Source organism: Strix uralensis, chromosome 4 (assembly GCF_047716275.1).
Source record: "Strix uralensis isolate ZFMK-TIS-50842 chromosome 4, bStrUra1, whole genome shotgun sequence".
Lineage (NCBI taxonomy): Eukaryota > Metazoa > Chordata > Aves > Strigiformes > Strigidae > Strix > Strix uralensis.
Window position 1 is genome coordinate 68,194,043 of NC_133975.1, and position 20,554 is coordinate 68,214,596.

The 20,554-nt window shown below is 37.7% G+C and overlaps 1 protein-coding gene across 1 annotated transcript in view; it reads right to left on the reverse strand.

Annotated features, from left to right (window-relative positions):
• Positions 1-3,158: 3,158 nt before the first annotated feature.
• The window catches only part of ARSJ (arylsulfatase family member J), a 45,586-nt gene continuing 28,190 nt past the window's right edge, over positions 3,159-20,554 (reverse strand). The window contains exon 2 of the mRNA XM_074865155.1: positions 3,159-5,748. Within this exon, the coding sequence (XP_074721256.1) occupies positions 4,347-5,748 (1,402 nt within the window). The 3' untranslated portion in view covers positions 3,159-4,346. The remainder of the gene's footprint in view (positions 5,749-20,554) is intronic.

Here is a 20,554-nt window from a genome sequence, read left to right on the forward strand (position 1 = left end):
AGATAACCCATTATGTGCAATCCTGCACAGATGGAAACATGAGTGCTCTTTCATCAGCTTGAAATCCAATCAGCACCCATTACTTACAGGAAGAAAGAGAAAGTCACTCGGTTTAATGGCCTAATTCACTTTCCAAAAAGCCTCATGTCCCAGCAGATAGACGAACCTTTCAGATGTCTACAGACACTAATGACTCCATTAGTTATGATAACTCATATTCCATGACTGAGCTTCACAACCACATGGACTCTGCCTCAGATCTTACAGCATGACCTGTACGTAAAGACTGCCCGTTTAGATTTACTTACCATTCTTGGCACTTCCTTCCACTGGTCTTTATCTGTAGCCAGGATACTGTTTTGTCTCCAAATTTATGTCAAACTAAATAACAACAGCAATAAAAAGTTAACATGATAACATTATCTAACCATTCGAAAGGTAATTCAAAGAGCTTTAGAATGAAATCGAGAAAACCTGAAAATGACAACACAAATATTTTTCACACAAGATTTTAAAAAGCAATTCAGCATGATATATTATGTTTAAGGAGCACAGATCACAAAGAAAGGCTTTCTTGCTTCTGGTTTGTTTTGGGTTTTTTTCTTTTTCAAGTTTTTCTTTCTCCTCTCTTCCCTGCAGTTATCCTTCCCACTCTTCAAGTTGCCTTGAAATGATGATCCAGGATCACAGCTATCAACAACATGTGGAAAAGGATGAAATATTTTCTTCTTGCTCAGGCTGGTTCTCCCAAAAGTGTGGATGCCACCAAGACCAGATCAGAGTTACTATCAGACCTGCCTTTTTCTTGTACCCATATAGCATGTGGAGAATAGAAGGCTTGAGACAACTTAAAGTAAATCCTCCCTGCCTTTCCTACCCTCATCCAGTCTTTTTCTAGATCTCTTAAAAATGTTGGGTAGAGAGACCACTTACTGACCTACACCAAATACCAGTTGGTTTTCAAGAGTGCCTTTGCCCAAATATATCAGCCTGAGTAAAGTGGTAACTGCCTCATTATGTCTGTCCAGCAATTAGGAGGACTGTTGGTTTTCCTTAAGAATACAGGACTGTGGTTTCAGCAAGTCTCTGAGCTGTTTGCAGTATACCCTCCCTGAGATGGGCACGTAACACATTCTGAGACACAAATAACCTGAGAAATCCTGCTGTGAGAGTGTATGAACTACTTACAACTCTGTAAACAGAAAGTCAGGTTTGAGAGTGTTGTGGTTTAACCCCAGCTGGCAACTAAGCACCACACAGCTATACAGTATCACCAAAAACTAGAGACCATTGTATCGTTGGAGCGAAAAAAGAAGTATTGCATGAGAGTAGACAGGAAAATTGCAACACGGTATCTTTACATCAGGATCTTTTCAGCAAAAGATTCAGGAAGGCTTCCAAATTGTAGGTATTTTCTAACCCACTCTACATTCAACTTTTGCCCTGTACCATATCAGAGTATCAGTTTCAAGGGAATCAGCCTAACTAAGAGCCAGTGCAGCCTTAGAAAATGTACTCCCATTGTGTACTCTACAAACACTCTTGTGGCACATTTATTTAATATACAGGCATGCAAGAACTGATTCGCTGTTCTGCTTTGCACTGATGACTTTCAAGGACTCCCATTCTGCCTGAGAGAGAACAGATATAAATAATTATAGAATAAAATGTTGTCAGAGAATAATGGTCTCTGATTTCTTCAGTCCAATAAAAGCCAAAGCAACCATGAAACTTTCATGGAAAAGAACGATCATTGATTCTATGAGGATAACACTTCATTACAGTGCCTTGTTTCTATTATGCCAAAATAAATTAAAATATCTTAGTCCTTCTTTATGTATAGTTTAGCTTACACATCTAATTTTGGCCTTTTTAAAATGACCTTGGAAAGTCACAAACATTACTATTTCTTTCTAATGCTGAACTCAGTGTGCAACACAGGGGTATTTCAAACATAAACATCATGATTTATGTGTTAAGTTGTAAACAGTTAGACAGTATAATGTTTCAAAATCAGTTCCTGTTTCCTTTACTTCTCTCCTAATGTCTATTACTGAAATGTAGGTTCTTTCCCAAAGTAGAAAAGGTGCATCATATCTACATTTGTCCAATTCGTACATATACCTGTATATTGATAGCTAATCCTGACTAACTTAAAAAGTCTCGCTTTCTCTCAAAGACAAAAAAAGCACATATTTTCTCAAAGACATGAATTTTATACAACACATTTTGCAGCATAATATCTCAAGACATTATTATAATTTCTTTTAAGGACATCAATGGCACATTTGAAAAAAAAAAAAAACAAGTGAGAAATTAGAGAACATTTGAGGTCCTGATTATTCACTGAATAGTCTGCATCTTAAGTAAAGCTAGACAGATTTCTAAGAAAATCAATTAGTCCTCTTAAGGACCACACAACACAAAAAATAACAGAGACAAACACATATGCAGATACACATCATCCTTTTACAATTATTATTTATAGGTAACTATTCAAGAAGTCCATTTCTATCTTCTCCCCAGTGTATTCATTACAAAAGTAACTCTAAAATATGACTAACTTGTTTTTAAGTTTTTGTAAATGACAGCTTTGTTCTGCTTTATAGCTGAAAATATGTAATTTACTAGGTTTTGGCAGTAAATGTCTGCAGTTAGTTTCTTTTCAAAAAAGGTCAGGGGATGTTGGAGCAGTGGACATTATTCAGATTTTAGTGTGCACTGATTTTATGAATGTTTAATTTTTCAACGGTAATCCATTTATATAAATGTGATTTCTGAGTCAAGTGAGATGTAGTTGAAAAGCATGCTTATTTTAAACTTTATGCAAATATGTTAGAGCTATTTAACAAATGAATCATCAATTTTACTTAATTAATCTTGAATATGTGCATATGTATTCTATCAGTTATCACAGATCACCAAGAATATGCAGTCAGTACATCCATTGATCATTCACGCAGACATCTTGGAAAAGGGCAAAGTTTGAACCATGTCTCAAATTATATACACAGTGGAAGAAGAAATTCTGTTTAAGAAGTGAAATGTCAAAAAATCATCCCTGTACCAAAAATAATAGTAATAAAAAGCTTATTGACTTTGCTTAAAATAAACAAGGACAGAATTGCTATCTTTCATGCAAGAAAGAGGCAGACTACTTTTATGAATGCCATAAAAATAAACTATTTTAATAGATACATAAATAAAAGGTTTAAAGTAGAATTTTCCCCCCAAACATAAAGATGGCCTAGCTTCTGTACAGAAACTGAACAATATTCACGTGACTACTGAATTAAATAATCACTTTGTTACATTCAAAATAATTGGAGGCAAATACATAATGAAATGATGCACCTGAATCATTCTCCTTTCTCATCTTAGCAGTGTATACAGTATTTTCTTGTTTTACAGTACTCTGAGGATATGGATCTGTTAAATAAAACTCTGAACGAGTGGAAATAAAATTAAAAATCAAAGGAAAAAAACCCCAAACAACCCTAGCACCCAAAGGGTGCTTGCATCACCCAGTAATTAAAGTTTTAATGGCAGAGAAATAACTATTGTGCTGTAAAATAAATTATGTCTTTTACATATTGTTGCATAGTTATCTTAAAGTGTTTAAATATTACATTCACTTTGGTGATGTGTTTTTGTCTATGCCTATAATAAATTATACATGGCCTGTGCTAGCTGTGTGTTGCGTAACAACCTTATGGTTTTACTACAAAAGGGGGAAGCTTAGCACATCTAGGAAATTTTAAAACTATTTCTGATTTATGTAAGACAGACAAAGTCTAATTCAAAGCAGCTTTCCTCCTATCATGACCCCCTGCCCAGCACCTCTAAAAAGTTACTCTGATGGCTTCATATTTTTGCTGTGATGTATCAAAAACTGTCACAGGTTGGTGACTAACACTTTCTGACCCACAGAGGTTCTCAAGTTTTGTTTTTCCTTTCTCTCTATGAATCATCTGTCAGTTTGAGAACATCTGCCATTAACATCTCCATACTCTCCAAATATTCCAACAAACTTAAGCAAGGAACTACCATTTGTCCATCAAAAATGAGTTTACTGAAATCAGGTGTTATCGCTGTTGTTATCTGGAATGTAGCTGTGATGGGTGAGCACCGTTCATCCTGCAGAGGAGAAAGTTTGTCACGTGGATGCTTATGTACACTCAAGGCAGAGTGTTGAGATATCTTGTGCTGGTGAAATCAGAGAAAAAAATTAAAAGATGACAACTTTCATCCATAGTGCAGAGCTAACATTTCTAGTATATTCTGTCAGAAGTTCAAGAAAGTTGAGCCAAGCTGACTTAGACTTGGCAAAAGAGTGTGCTTAGAGTCTATCCACCAGCAAGAAGTGAACGGCAATGTAATGATTGCCCTTTTTTCCGATTTGCTTTTTTCTTGTTCTTGTTCTTCTTTTGCTTATTTGCACCTTTACTTTTATCTGATTTCTTTTTCTTTTCGTCCTCCTTAAACCATGGACCCCAGACTCCTCCATTCAGCTTCGGGTTACTCCGAGGGTCCTTAGGTGGGTATCGAACAGGAACTGCAGTCTTATTGAACTGTGAAAGCCTCTGCAACAACTGCTTCACTACATCTGGATACCTTGCAGAGAGGTCCACTCGTTCATATGGATCAGCAGTTATGTTGAAAAGCCACACTGTTTTGCCAGCTGACCAAGAAACGCGTTCATTGTGCCAGCGGTTGGGGCCCGCGTTACTGAAGGCCTGTGGAGGCACCCAGTCACTATATCCCGGATTTCCTGTCAGTAGTTTCCAGTGATTCACTCTGATGGCTGATTGAATCGCAGTGTTCCAGATCCCATAGCCAGCTGCCCAGGACCCATTTTTGGCTTTGGTGTAAATTGGGTCAATGTTGTGTAAGATGTCTACCCGTGGAGAACGTCTGCCTTCGCTAATGGTTTCCCATATATCATAGCCATCCAGTTGGATATCTTCATCGATCTGGCCTTCTGCCAGCGTGATCAAAGTGGGGAACCAATCTGTGATGTGAACGAGCTCCTTACACACAGACCCTTTGTTTTTTAGAAGGGGGCTATGGACAAACCCAACAGCACGGATACCTCCTTCCCAATAGGTCCCTTTGCTTCCTCGGAGAGGCCAGTTACTTCCTCCAGCCATTGGCTGCCCACCGTTATCTGAAGAATATATGATAATGCTATTCTCATAGTAACCATACTTCTTTAACGCAAGGGTTACATTGTTTATGGCTTCATCCAAACAAGCTAGCATTGCAGCATATCTTCGCCTGTTGATGTTATTTATTGATCGATAATGTTCAAAATACTTGCCTGGTGCCTGAAGAGGCGAATGAACAGCCTGGTAAGCAATATATAAGAATATAGGTTTCCTGGGGTTATGAGAAGCTAAGATTTGTTGTACTTTTTGTGTGTACATCTGTGTCGAGTAGATGCCGTTGTCATGATCCCAAGCTGCGTTGTCATTCTCGTACAGGTCATAGCCACATATCCCAGGGCTGTCACATTTGAAGTGAGTGTAATAGTCACCGCTGCCTAAGAGTGAGCCGAAGAAAGTGTCAAATCCTCTCTGTGTGGGCATGCATTCTCTGCGATAAAACCCCAAGTGCCATTTGCCAACCATGTGTGTTGAATAACCAACCTCCTTCAGCTTCTGAGGTAGCGTGACGTTATCCAGAGGTAAGCAGTTGGGCTGGGTTGGCCGTATAATGGAGTGCTGAAGGCCGGTGTGTATCTGGTACCTGGAGGCAGGGAGGAGACAGGCATCAGGCAGGACGAGGGGAAAGAAATGCTCAGGCCCTTACGCATGGACACCCATGTGCATAACTGTGACAGCAAATATTCCTATGCATGTAGCAATTTTCTCTGGAAATATTTTGAAGTGCACATGTCAAAAACTAACGGGATCATACCATCAAATCTGCTGAAACAGGAGAACGGCATCTGTTTCACCTCACAAGCGTTTAAGAGTGGTTCCCCCACCTCCTTTGGCCGGTGGGCAACAATACTGAACAAGAAACATGCACAGCAGCATCACACACTTTGCTTCCTGCTGGCCTCATTTTTAATGTTTTAATTTCCTTGTAGCTGTGAGCAATGTCAAAGGAGGTCAGAGGCAATGTGCTGCCTGTGAACCATTATTTGGGCACTACTATTTTAAAGCTAGCAGTCAAATTCACAGACCTTTATGGTATTCCTTATGTATAATCCAAACCCTAGAAAGCAGAATGGTTGCATTGCTTTTCTGATCATGAACTACAGCGCTGACTGAGGACCAGCTCTCATGGCATGCACAATACTGAAAGCCTGACAGTCTGATTTCTGGTCATCCATCATGCGATATGCATATGGGCTATGACTTAGCAGAAATATTACTAATATTATAACACCTGAGTCAGTCGTCAGCATGCACATGATGGGGCCTGGCTCTGTTCTCTCCTGAACACCTACAGTCCCATGCTCCGGCATTTATCTCCTGAGTAAGAGGTGTAAGTATAAGCAGACAGCAAGTACCTTGGCCGAAACTCAAGGATGCATATGCGGTTATGAAGGGATAATTTCATCACTGGATCTCTTGTTCAGCAGTCATTTTCTGTCCTTGCCTAACTGTTCAATTAAATGTTTCCTTCCATGAACTGAGCTAGTGAAAATACCTATATATACAGGAGCACAGATATTTTGAGGTCCTTTTTTTTTCCTCCACAGAAAGCTTTCACATGTCCCCATTTAACAATTATTATAGAAAATTATGTGGATAAATACAATTTTTACAATGCCTCATAATGTACTAGTGGTAAACATATCTACAGCATGTAAATATGCTGGACTTTGAGCGCGTAACAGCAGTATATTTAAAGGATAGGATAATAAATTCTGCAGTGCAGTACAGTCTATGTGTAAAGAATACATATGGCCTCCATATGATTAGAAAATGAATTCAGCATGGGCAGTAGTAAGTATCAAAAATCAAGGACAAATCCGTTTATATCAGTTTGACACTAAAAAATAAAATGTAACAGCACATTGTAAACCAAAGATGACTTCTCCCTGAGTGTGAGAATAGATTAAATTCTCAATCATGTCTAGAACAGCTAGGTCTACCAATACTGTGGATCTTCCCCCAAAACACTTTATTAATTTGTGGTAGTAGGAGTTGGGACTTCCTGACACATTCTGCTAGTATTGCCAATCTGACTGGCCTCCTGAGCTATCTAGAAAATTAAAAACATTAGGCTCTGCCTGTCCATAAATAACTTAAAGTCTGCTTTTATATGATGCCTTTCTAGCCAAGATGTTAGAAGGCACCATAGATGCCTTTAATGCCTGCCAATCTGTAATAATTGTGTAACTCCCATTTTATTCTTGAGCTTATTTCCACAGAACCAGAAGCTTTACCCTAACTAATTTATTGCAGAAGCTTTGGGTGTTGCACTCCTCTGCTTTAAGCTAGCCTGTACTTGGTACACTGCAGCACTGCTGCTTTTCTTTGTCTCTCTGGCACTTTTTCAGAGCATTGTTCCTGTCACCAGTTTGTGGATCTGGAGCCCTGCCTTCCAATTGTCTCCAAACTCACAAGCTGGTGCTGACACAGGAGATACTGCAGTAGTCAAAGGATACTCTCAAAATGACGGGTTTCTGGGATCTACACTTTGTTTTTTTAAAAGAAATGTCATGCACCCACAAATACCCACATCCCTCCCATGATTCAAGTATAATACTCTCCTTTTAAAACAGGTAAACTACAAGAAGGAAACCACGCTGACTAATGGCAATGCCCCATATTTCAGTTCACTCCATCTTTGAGAGTCCTCAGGGAATTATGTTCACAAGACATTTCATTTCCTTCCCCTTCTCCTTCTTCTGCCTTTTTAAACTCATTTGGTAAATTCTCCTTATTTGATCCAACTGGAAAATCCTTGCCCCCACCCTGTTATTTTAGTAAACAGCTTCTGCTTTCTTAAACATTGACAGCCTCCTCTATCTCGAGATCAGCCCCCAATCCCAGCCAGACAGTTTCTCCCCTGATAAGATAATTTTGCTGGAAGTCAGAATTTTCTCTAAAGCCATGTTGTTGTAATAGAGATCCTTCCATCCTTCTCCTCGACACAGAAGCTGAGCCTGGGGGGAATGGGCAACAGAATTTGCGACACATTGCAAACCAGTTTGCCTCTTGACAAAGCCTACACAGGAAGTATGATACTCATACAAAGTTAATTCTCATAAAGAATTCATAAACAACATGCAGATTCCCCAGCTAGGGGTTTTCAATTATATATCCAAGCATAAAATTCCTACACTCTTAATCTGACAAATACTGCACCAAAAAATATCAAGAATTAGCCTCAGTCATACATATTCTTAGGAAAATATCTGGCATAGAGCAATGCATCTTATTTCAGCAGTCCCCTCAGTAAGTTATTCAATATGCTGGCTACAATGCACATATAGCAGTCCTGCTTCAATTCTCGGCTGCTCTCTTTTTTCATGAGACTTGGTGTGTTTCCCATATGTGTGTGTGTGCATGCTATTTATGGCATAGCTATGCTTCTGAATATACATATATGCACACATACAAATAGTACACATTAAAAAGGGATCTGCAAAATAATCAATTTTGAGTGAAAATATTTCAACTGTAGAAATGTTTCAAAGAAATATCAACCTCTAGTAATCAGAATATTCTTCACTATGATAAAAATGGTCAATATTTGCTCACTTTTCTGTGCCACATGCCTTCCTAATTGTTCCATTATGTGCCAATATTGCTTTTTCAGTGAAAGTATTTTGTTTTCAAAGGACTTGTAAACTATTCGTGGGAAAACAAAGTAATCTGAGCAAAAGACAGTGATTATATGGAAGTAAATGGTATTAATAGCAATAGGAAAAGTGTCTCAACATTACTATTTTGAAACTATATTTAGATTGTGCAAGAGAAAAACTGAACAAGGCAAAACATAACAGAAATAAGAGGCAGATGCTGATTTTGGGTGAGTTCTCTAGAAGATAAACTCACAAGCTCACTAACTGCCATGAAATGTCTGTGAAATACATTCTATAGATTTCATCACTTTCTACCACAAGATTAGCTAATTCATTAGAATAAATTGGTTGAATTTAATCCCAAATGCAGAAAGCAAGTTATGATCATGAACAGTCTGTAATTCATTATGACAATTACAGCACTAGTAACCAGTTAAATATAAGCAAATGCTGTCAGGCCACAGAATCTAATTTCACAGTTTTTTAGACTTTGACCTTTATGGACAGTATTTACATAAAGGTAACAGACTGATAATATTCTGCATGAAGTTCAGGGTTCAAGATTTGTGAATACTTTATACACATGTTCTATGCTCTCTTTCTTCCTACCCCTCCAAGTTTCTAGATCATGGCTGTCTCTATTAGATACCTGAAATTTGAAATTTGCAGAACAAGGAACTAAGTAAAATTTATGTGAAATGTTTAGCTAATAATATGCACATTGAAAATTAATCTACCCTCACTACATGAGGATGGCTCTTCTTTGCGCATTTTCTACTCCTATTTCTATTTTACTAGTGTGGAAGCTGTTCAGATGTTTACAGTAAAAACACTGTTATAACTGCTTCAGCTAAGGCAGCTGTTTAATGCTAGTTGACTGTTACACCGTTTTGTTTACTTGTTTGTAGAGGAAACTTTAAAGCAGCGGACTCCCAGTGGGAGTATCTTGATAGGTCCTTTGCTTCTTTGATGCTGAGAGAAATATTTCAGAGGTTTCTTAAAATAAATAAATAAACAAATAAATCCTCCATTCTGAGTGTGAGCTCATGATACTGCTTTCCAATGTGATTTCCCTTCCCATTTTAATCTAGAAAGACAGAAAACTAAGCCAGTGGCTTTTACGTTACTCCTACCTTCAGTCTCAAGGTGCAGAGACCATTAAGTTGTAAAAGGTCAACTGTACCTTCAAGTATCAGAGTCTTTGTGGATGTAAATCACCACGGGGACACTACAGTCAATTTGACCTGAACTTGAGGAATGCATTAACATTTGGAGGCTTAATTTCCCCTTTCTGATGTCCTTAGCAAAGCTAAATTAGTTTCCCAGTTCCCATCTGGAGAGCAAACCAAAGTAGAGAAGTGGATCAATGACAGTAATCTTTGCACATTTTCACTACTATTCCCCTGAAGCAGAGAGCAAGAGTTAAGGTCTGTATAGTAGAAGAGATTGTCCTGGCATGCCTCACATCCCCATGGTGCTTATGCAGTCTTAAACATATGTAGGCCAAACCAGTTTTCCTTAAAAAAAGTTTCCCTAAGGAGTTTTCTATTGAGTACTTTCCCCCTTAACTTCAGGGTGGGTTCTGCACTGAGAAAGAAGCTGGGATGTTTCTAATTTTGTAATGTGCATGTACAAAACTATTGATTTTAAGCTTTCATAATTTAAAAATACTTCATTAATTGTCTTCAAATTGAGATTCTTTTAAGGCTCACTGAAGATTGACAAAGAAGCACAGTTTGAAGTTTCTAATTTCAGGAACTTTTGCTAGCACAGTTCTAGTTAGTACATGTGGAGAATGTATTTTTATTATGCTTGCATAGCTCAGGATATGTCAAAAAAATGTTTCCGATTTCTAAAATAATAAATTCTAGCCTAGGATTTAGAAAATAATATTTTAAATAAAAAAAAATAAGTTGCCAGAAGGAGTTGCAAACATAGCAATAGCACCAAGGTATGCATGCCACATTAATTAAAGGGATCATTATTGATGATGATGCATTTCCTTGTTAAAAAGAGTAAAATACAGCAAGTAGATACCAGTCTATAACATGGTTATAGAGCATGGTCTTTGACACCTTACCTGAAACTGTTGTATAACACAACAGCTAGAAATATAGCTATTTCAGATGAGTAAAGAATATAGGAATAGGTGACGGTTTTTGTTTGGAGGTTCCCAGTCCTCAGAGGTCCAAATTAGTGGGGACAAAAAAACCCCAACATGCCACTTGCTGCCAGCAAATCATTAGAAGTAGGACTCAGTGACCAGTAAGAGAAAATAGATATAATAAAGACTTCTTTATAGTGCACTGAGGCTTTAGCGTGGAGTCCACAAACCCTAATTGTTTGAAAAAGCTGTTACTTTGGACAGATATGTTTACTCTTATTACCTCAAAGTTGTTTTGAGCTCCAAGATGCTTGTGAGGGAAGCAGAAGCTTTCCGGAAGCTCTTCTGCTTTCAGCCCTCCAAACAGACTGGTGAAGAGCATGGCAGAGAAATGCAAAGTTCCTGATCAGACATGGACCAACATGAAAGGATCCCACAAAAATGATTTTGCATCAGAAATATTTGCCATAAAACCTACACGTTTTACACTGAATCTGCTAAAGTTTTTAAAACTAAAATCAGGGACTAAAGCTGGAAAAAGGGCAGGTTGACACTGAAGACACTGGGGCAGAGGACAGAGCTAAGCTGACTTAAATGAGATGCAAATAAACCTATCACAGCCTGAGATGCCTTGCTGCAAAGCAGTCAGCAAGTATCAATTCACAGTCACTTCAGATTGATGACAATGAAAGCCATAGCCTGTAGCCGCAGTGCTTCTTTCATTTTATATTAAGTAAATTTACTGATAAGCAAAAATTTTCATGTCTTTTTTTATTTCCAGCCTTTTCCTAACTTAGATGACAAGTCTTGCCTTTGCCAGTTTCCACTTACCATGCTTCCATGAGAGCAAAAGCAGACAGTAGGTATTTCAGCATTTGTTACGGTGGCAAGTTTGAATATCTGTTCTAAACTAGACCAGGTTAGCTAAACTCCATCAGTCTTCAGTATTGATGGTCTATGGCAAACGGGTACTATTGCATGTGCTACATTTTCTAAATGCTAGCATAAAAGTTTTGGTTTTGATGCAATATAGTCTTCTCAGAAACAATCTTAAGGAGCCTTGAGCCTATACTGTATAAGTTACAGTTTGTCTTTCAAAAATAGCAGCTATGCAGCAGTGCAGGAGAAAGTGTTTTTTTCTGCCCTAAGTTCCGGATACTTGGTTCCAAAGTAAAGTTACAGCCAAGGCTTCAGTTCAACATACAGTTTAAATAAGAATGTGATTTCAGCCAGGTAGTTGGCTGAAACAGGACCAAAGTAAGCAATCAAAGTTTGTGCCATGAACATGAGTGATGCTATAGGTATGGAAATAACTCTCAAGTCAGCCATGAGCATTTTGTCCTTGTTAAAATTCTGAAAAACACTAAAGAGTGAAGGAAACGCTTTCTACATTAGAACACGATCTGTCACAAAACCTACCCTTTTGCTGAACAATATAAATTCAGGGCAGAAAGGATGTATTGGCTTATGCTGCCTATTTTTCTAAGACTTTTAAAGACTGTTTAAGACTGTGGGTAAGATATTCTCCCTATCTACAATACTGTCCAAATGGTTTGAATTTGATACGAAATACTTTTATTGATACATTCAAATGGTACTATAGCTAGGGAGTTACTTCTCTGAGATAGTGGGTGCGTGACTTACAGAAGAAAATCTTGTAGAAAAAAGAGGAGCAAAGATTCATTACCAGAGTATGGAGGCAGCTCTTCCCTGGCATATGAGTTATGGCTGGAGGGTTCACATGAGCCCTGCTGCAGCAAATGACATGCAGAATACTGTGCCACAGCCTGACCAACACTGCTTAATTTTTTGTAGAAATTTGAGGGAGGCAAAGACTGTCCATTTTCTTATGTACACATGATGCCTCTGGTCCCCATAGTCCCGGTTCCCAACTATTTAACTGACCGACTGCTGAATGCATGCTGAGATGAGGCCTGGGTGCATGTCACTGCTTCAGGTTTCCCACTTTTCTGCTTTCCTTGGGAAAGAAACAGAGGCATACAGGCAGGGAAGCCTGAGTCAATCTGAACAGGCCCTTTGGAACATTTTCTCTGCTCAACTTTTCTGTCAATGTTAAATGTATGCTGGAAAAATCTCTATGAATCTGTCATTTAACCATTTTTATCTTCTAGCTTGTAAGTTTAAGATTTCTGGGGGGAAGGCGGGTTATGAATGTAGATGGATCAGAGAAGCAAATGGAACATTAAAGACTAAATGTGAACTCCAAACCTTTGCAGGCTTTCATTGTGTCAGCCCACATAAAACAAAACTGAAGTTTTCACACGCAGACATACACACACATTCATTTCCATCTTCAGCTGTATCCCTTGAATTTTTATATGCTTATAAATCAGAGCAGAAAAATACCCACTTCTAAACCAAGTGTTTACAGAAAAAGTCTAACTCAAATTATTTACTGTTTTATCACTCTGGCAGTGCTACTGCAAACATTTCACTTGAAAGATTCTGAATCTTGCCCTACTTTCAAGTTTTTGGGGGGTGGTGGTAGGTGTTTGTTGTGTTTTTAAATCAGCTAAGGCTCTTCCATCAACTACAGGAAAAGAAAAAAGGTAGTGATTTATTCATGGACTAATAATGTTACCATTTTTGTTCTAATTACCTTTTTCCAAGGTCCTACAGGAGTTGAGGTATCCTTGTTTAACCAAATGCCATTTGGATTTTGATGCATTAACTCAACCTCGAAATCATATGGAAATTATGATCTCATGCAATCCCTGACATTTGGTCATTTGAATAATGTCCTTACACCACTATATCACTTATACTGTGAATGTATTTTTATCATCCGGCACCTCGAAATGCCACCCAGAGTTACATTAACAAAAAATAAACATTCATCAACAGCAAGAACTAGAGGGACTTCCAATGAACTTGTCATGGTGATTCAGAAGCTCCAGTACAGTGATGGACCCTGCTGCTCAAAAGCTGGAAAACGAAGCCAGAAAATGGTGTTCTTTGTGGCTCTATATTCTCAACAATTTTGCATCTCAAGTATACACACCAGCTCTACTCTCTTTTATCTTCCCAACTCCTGCTGATGCAACTGGCACCCCAGGAGTGAGGCAAAGTGGGGTGAACAGTGGGAAAGAAACTGTTGTCTCTAGAGTTGCTGGCTTTAAAGGAAAAATAGCTGACTGTGGAGCCAAGCTGGGAGAGAAAAGAAAGAGAAACCTTTATCTGCATTTCCTCAGGGTTACTCTCCCTGGTTGCAAGGTGTTAGCGTACCGTGAAATAAAAATCACATAATGAAACTCAAGCAGAAGTTTCAACTTTAAATCACCCCACAAATTAAGTTGTAATTAGTATTTTCATACACTAATTCTGATTTTTTACAAAACATTATTAAATGGGCAGCATATCCGCTACTAACCTTTCCTGTCATTGAGACAATTTATCTGCTCAATTGGGAGGACAAAAAGCATAAAGGAGAACGTGGGAGTCGGCAGCAGCTGGAATGCATATGTGTATATGCAGCTATTGTTTTCTTTGCTCCCAGTTTCCTGCAGCTGTGGAAACAGAGCACAACGTTTCCAACTTTATCACTGAATGTTATTCATTTAAAAAAAGGGGGAAAAATGTGTGATTGCATAATCAGCGCTCTTGGTTTCATGTCTACATGTAAGTGACATGAAAAGAAACCAATTTGACTAAATACTCTGCATGCGAACCACAAATTCAGACATTGCCACCAAATTCTGGGCTCTCAGCAAAAATAGATCCAATCGGATATTACACCTAATCAACACGTTACAAGGAAAATAGATGCAATGTTGTGAGTTCAGGAGTACACCAGAGCTACACCTGCAAGAAGAGAATCTCACATAAACAGACGATCCCTGCCTATTTCTCTGAAGTTAAGGCAAGCAAATTGCAAAGGAAAACAAATTCATTAGTAAGAGATGATTTTTTTAGTCCTGCTTCAATCATTTTTACAGAAGGAAAAACAGAAGAAAATGAGATAAACTGAGTCTAAAAGCCATAAATTGGCATGTAGAAAAATTTCCCCCTCGGGTAATTCAAAAAGTGGTCTGAAGACTTTGCTGCAAAGACTGCATGAGGCTGGAGCAAGAACAGCATGTCTGAACAGGAATAAGGCAAATACTGGTTTGTAAAGGTTGTTCTCTGTACTACAGCATGTAACTCCTGAGATTTGAAAGCGTGTAGAAGTGGCCTTCATTTTAACCTGTGTGTTCATGCCTGTGCTGGAGAGAATACCATCTCAGATAGTATTAATATCCTGGACTAGTCATTCTTACAGATAGGGTAAATTTCAACATGTCTCACTGAAGCATTCTGCCTAGAAGGGTATATTAATTGCTAACAGGCATTTTCAAATGTCCAGGAAAAAAAAAATTGCCATGTACATGTGTGAAATATTTTTCAGCTAAAAATCTCAAGGCTGAGACTCATAATTCTGTAATAGTTTAGAAAAATTAGTTCATCTTTATATAAGAAGAATTTATTCACTGAATGCACCTAAGGGATGTGAAAGATATTCATTATAGGGTTGTCTTTCACACAAAGTCATCTTTCATAAAAATGACATACTTGATAGCAGTCCTTAAGGTAGCAGCCAAACAGTTATTTTCTTACCTTACACTTTAATTAAGAACCCATTTTGACCATTTATTACTATTTCTGAATTAATATTGTCCTTATGTATTATTCATATATCCAGTACTTAGAGCCTCTATCAATCTAAATACGGTAAAGTGACCTTGAATTGACAGCAAGGATGACGGAGGACAAAATGACAAGATGTAAAATATAGGTTAACAACTACTATATCATGGTTTTATATTATATCATTTGAGAAAGATAATTGCTTTATAATTAAAGAACATTATGACATTGAAAAAAAAATCAGGATTATTCAGAGCTTCAGAGACATCTCAAGTGTTTTAGATACCTTCACACAGCATCCAAACTTTGTGAAAGATATGATTTTCTATTAACCATTGAACAACTACATAAACATACCATTTCTGAGCATGACATTGTAGAATGTCATAGTTCCATCATTTTATTGAGCTCAAGTATATCATAGACCATTAAGTTTCTTTTGAAACTTTAGATTAGTCTTTGAGACTCTAATTTAAAATTAGAGATAAATTATTATTGAGAGCATGCTAATCAAGTGGTAATGGCCACAAACTCTCTTCAGTATTTATAATATTCTTATTATCCTCCCTATGATATGTCTCAGGCTCAAAGCACCTATTACAGGAGAGAGAAAACAGATTCTAGCCCCCTTAATCAACATGTAGCTACTTAAACAGAAAGAGCAATTCCATCAATTTTAACTGAATACTCTTTTAGATAAATTTTCTCTCAGTGTCATCAAAATATCAAAATGAGTCCCTGAATTAATGCATGAAACCCCTTTTTTAGTGTAGAGATTCATTGTGAATGCTGATTAATTACGAAATCTTCTTGGATGATTATTTGTTTCATCTCAACTTTGTGATTCTATTTGTTCTACTTAATGCGGTCTATTGTATAACATTATTGTAAAACACGTACATTTGCATCAAAAGGAAATTATTATCTCTTCCTTCATCTCCCATATATCACACAACAAATCAACATAGTTGGATATCCACCTAGAGCAATGTGATACGGTTGAGCATTTATGTTTAAAGCTTAATTACACATTTCTAGACACCTGTAATTGATACTGCTGACACATCAGTTGCATATTAAATGATAAACTGTTATACAAAACTGAAAAAGTGAAGAGTGTGCAATCCACTGAATCTACTTAAGCAACATAAAGTTCTACACAGACTGCAACGGCCACCCAGACACCTCCTGTTTAAGACCTTTAACACCAACATCCTTGTCAGCAACATAATGACACCCTTCACTGTTGTCTCTGCAGGTATCCTGGGACAGACACAAGCCAGAAATTGTTTCATGCTACTCCAGAGCTGCTGCTAGAACTGAAGCAATTTCCCAAGAAAAGCTACAGCCCTGATAATATGAACAGCTTCATCTGGACTGAAGAAAAAAATGCATTCTGACTTTTCAACAACATAGATAGTTTCCTGGGCTGACATTTACTGGCAAGAGCAGTGGCACTGAATGATTACCAAAAGGAATAACCTTGACTTGAAAGAGAGGGCTGGGAGCCAATAGACACCCCTTCTTCTGGGTTCTGCATCATTTTTAGCCTGAGCATTGCAACTGACCTCTAATTATTTTGTCCTTATGACACTTTCATACTAGTTTCTTAGTCTTTTGTGTTTCTCATTCCTTTAAGCAGGGGTGGTACTGTGTCTGTTGTACAACACAGCTAATGCTCAAAAGTCTTTTTAGTCTTCTGATAAAAAATATTGACAGGATGCAAAGGAACCTCACCCTGATGCTAAAACCAGTTTGCAACTGGATTTGTTAAAACACAGCTCTTACAAGCATCTCCTTATTCACAATGGTTAGTGGCAGCTATGTACAAATTTGGTCACATACTGCTGGCTACTGAACTAGATCCTGCTTCCTCATTAAATTCAGACTGTTGTTAGCACTACTGGATTTTCTTTTCTACTTCCCAATTCACTTGAGAAATACTGTATTAAAATCCATTTTTCAGAACTGACCACAAAATGCAAGTACATTTTTAACTAAGACAATGGCTGGTGTTGAAGGCACTGTGTGCTGTTCCCAAAGAAATAACTTATTAAGATAATGAAGTATTTTATTAACCTGGGTCCCAGATGAAAGATTCCTGATTGACAACATGGGGAAATGAAACATATTTGTTTATTCACAGGGGAGATTCAATATGGAAATGAAATGCTTTTGCTGCCGTTATCCGAGTGGATGTAGATGTAGGTGTGCTTTTGTAGCAAAGGAAGGAAGGAGTGGGGAGCAATGTTTCAGGGCTGTCAGTCATTTATATGAGTTTTTAACTAACACATCAGAGATATTACATACTGTAGAATATGGCATAAAAAGGAAAGTAAAATGCCTGTATTCACGATGTTTTTCTTACTTTAGAGATTTTCAAATTTCTGTAAACTAATAAATGTATGAAGACAAATTGAACTGTTTTCCCACATATCCTTAAACATTGTGGCCATCAGTTTCTTTCTCTCTTAAAAGCTCCATGTTTGAACTCGAACGAAACAACTTCAGTGGATACTGTGCCCAGCTCACTGCAACCCATCCATGGTAACAGAAGCAAATACTAAAATGCCCTCAAGATTCAGCTCCCACCACTGCCTCCAGTCGTGACTAGGCAGCATAATACCTGGAGCCTGGTGCTTCACAGGGCTCTTTTCTGCTTCTGTACCAAACAGATTCGAGTTGCTGTCTTTGCGCTCTGTCCAAATTAGGCAAAGGTTAGGAAAAATGAAAGGCTGCTATGTGGAGCAGGAGTGCAGGGCAATCAGAAAGCTCTTTGTTTTGGTGATTAATGGCAGCCCATACATTTGATGGTCGCAAGATGCCTCCCACCATCCTGCTACACTTTTCCCTTTCCTTTAGTCTCCTACACGATGGAAGAGAACAAACTAGAGTTAATAAGGGATGGAGGTTAACAGCTCGTCTGAATAATGAAGTGATTTGGATAAATGCTTCTTTATTTCCCTCCAAATCTGGCTTAGCAAAACAAGTAATGCTATCTTGGGGGTCACTGCTGCACTCTCTAATCCTTTCTAACAATCGGTAATTTCTCATTTATACTGCTTCTCAGTCACATCTTGCTTTCTTGTTTGCATTGCAGAAGTGTCCAAAAGACTAATAGAAACTGAGGGTGCAGTGCAACAGGCCTGGAAATAAAATGGAGTATAAGAAAGGGGGTGAATGGAAACAGGTGTCTAATCACTGTCAGTCCAACAAAAATCTAGAAACCATATCTCTTACATGTATACCAATTATGTCTAAAACCAGACAAAACATACATAAAATATTTGCTATAAAATGTTAATATATTAATGAAACTGTGCCTTATTTAAGATGTTAGTAGGTGATTTTGATTCCAGACAAAATGCCACAAGAATGACTTATGTAATGGAGTGAGTTGGATAAGCATAAGTGAGGTGTAAATCGGACACACACAAAGTTTTGGCAGTATGCATTCAATATATTAAACAATTAAATCCCAACACATTCATGGAATCCACGTATCTATGCCATCAACGTTGTACGCCTGCCTTCTATGGGGCTTTTCCCCCCCCTACCTGAAAACATTTGTTTTAAAAAGTGATATTAGCATCACATACCTTGTGATAAGTGATTTAAGGACAGATACCCTCTTGAAAATGTAGATCACTCATACTGAGGTAGAAGGTATACTGTTCTATATGTATAATATTCTACACTATACAATGAAAGAACTTCAAGGAAAAGAGTAACTTGGCAGAGGTGGATGGGATTATCAGCCTGATTCAGACAGCCAAACTAGGGATGAAGTGACTTCGCAGGGCCCTCGTTCAGATCTCATATTTTGGTACTTTGGACCTAGCTGCCCTTTCCATACTCTAAGGCACTCAGATGGTCACTACCAGATGGACACTTGATAATAAGCCATTCTGTTCTACAGTCAAGCCAAAAGATGCTCTTACATCTGTATTTCTCTCGTGCAGCTGTATGCTGTTCTTATTTTTGAGTTCACTACATCCCAGCCATGTACATTATACAGAAAGAATGAACATAAATTATGGTGGTGTGTTATTAATTGATTGCATATCTTGTCATAGCCCATGAATTTCCATCACTAACAGTTGAAAGACAAAATCAACATAATATTGTAAATTAAAAACAATTAAGAAAACCAAGTAGATTAAAATGTGATCTTTTAGAAAGTGAGGCATTTACTTTTTCAAAGATTTCTTTTGGAGCCATGATAAGGAAAACCCTTTTAAAAATTCAAAAAAAAAAAAAAAGGTAGAAGTAGTGATTCTCTGAGAAACATTAGTTGTTAAGGAGAAAAGGAAACACATTTAGTATTTATCAAAGTGTTTGTTTCATTAAATAGCTATAGAGCTCTGACTCGGGAAAATCCCTTTATATGGACAGAACTCCCACATCTGCTTGAATTCCCTGGAGACAGAAAAGCTTTCTTGAACAGGATGGATTAAACAACTGCCTGTTCTTGAACTGATACTTAAGTGCATTTTCAGTCTTTGAAACATCACAATAATTTTAGAAACCGAACTATAAATGTTTTTATAGCTAAAGACACAAATAGGTGCCTAATGGGATTCTTAAAAACATGTCCCTAAATCTCCATGAAATCCATACAAGTTACAGCAACTAAAAAAAGACCACTGATTCCCAATCTGCGTTATTAAGCTGCCTTTAAAAAAAATCTGGACCTTCAAGATTTTTCTGTAACCTTGACTCCAACCAGGGCAACTGAATTTTTTAAGGTGGGTACAAACTTATGTATACTTGTGTGTGCATGGGGAGTCTAATATGACATCTAGATCCTTAGAGTATGGCATGGTAGCTTTTTCTATAGGGAGAAAAAATGTACACTGTCCAAAATGCTTATTTTGATAAAGGAGATCAGCAAATTGTTCTCTAGTTTGACTTGCAATCCTCTTGCCCCAGTAGAACTGTATAAGTAAATATATGAATGATGTAGTCCTTCCCCCCCCCCCCCCTTTTTTTTTCTTGTTTTGCAAAAGGGAAATTAAAAGGGCATACTCTGTTTTCTC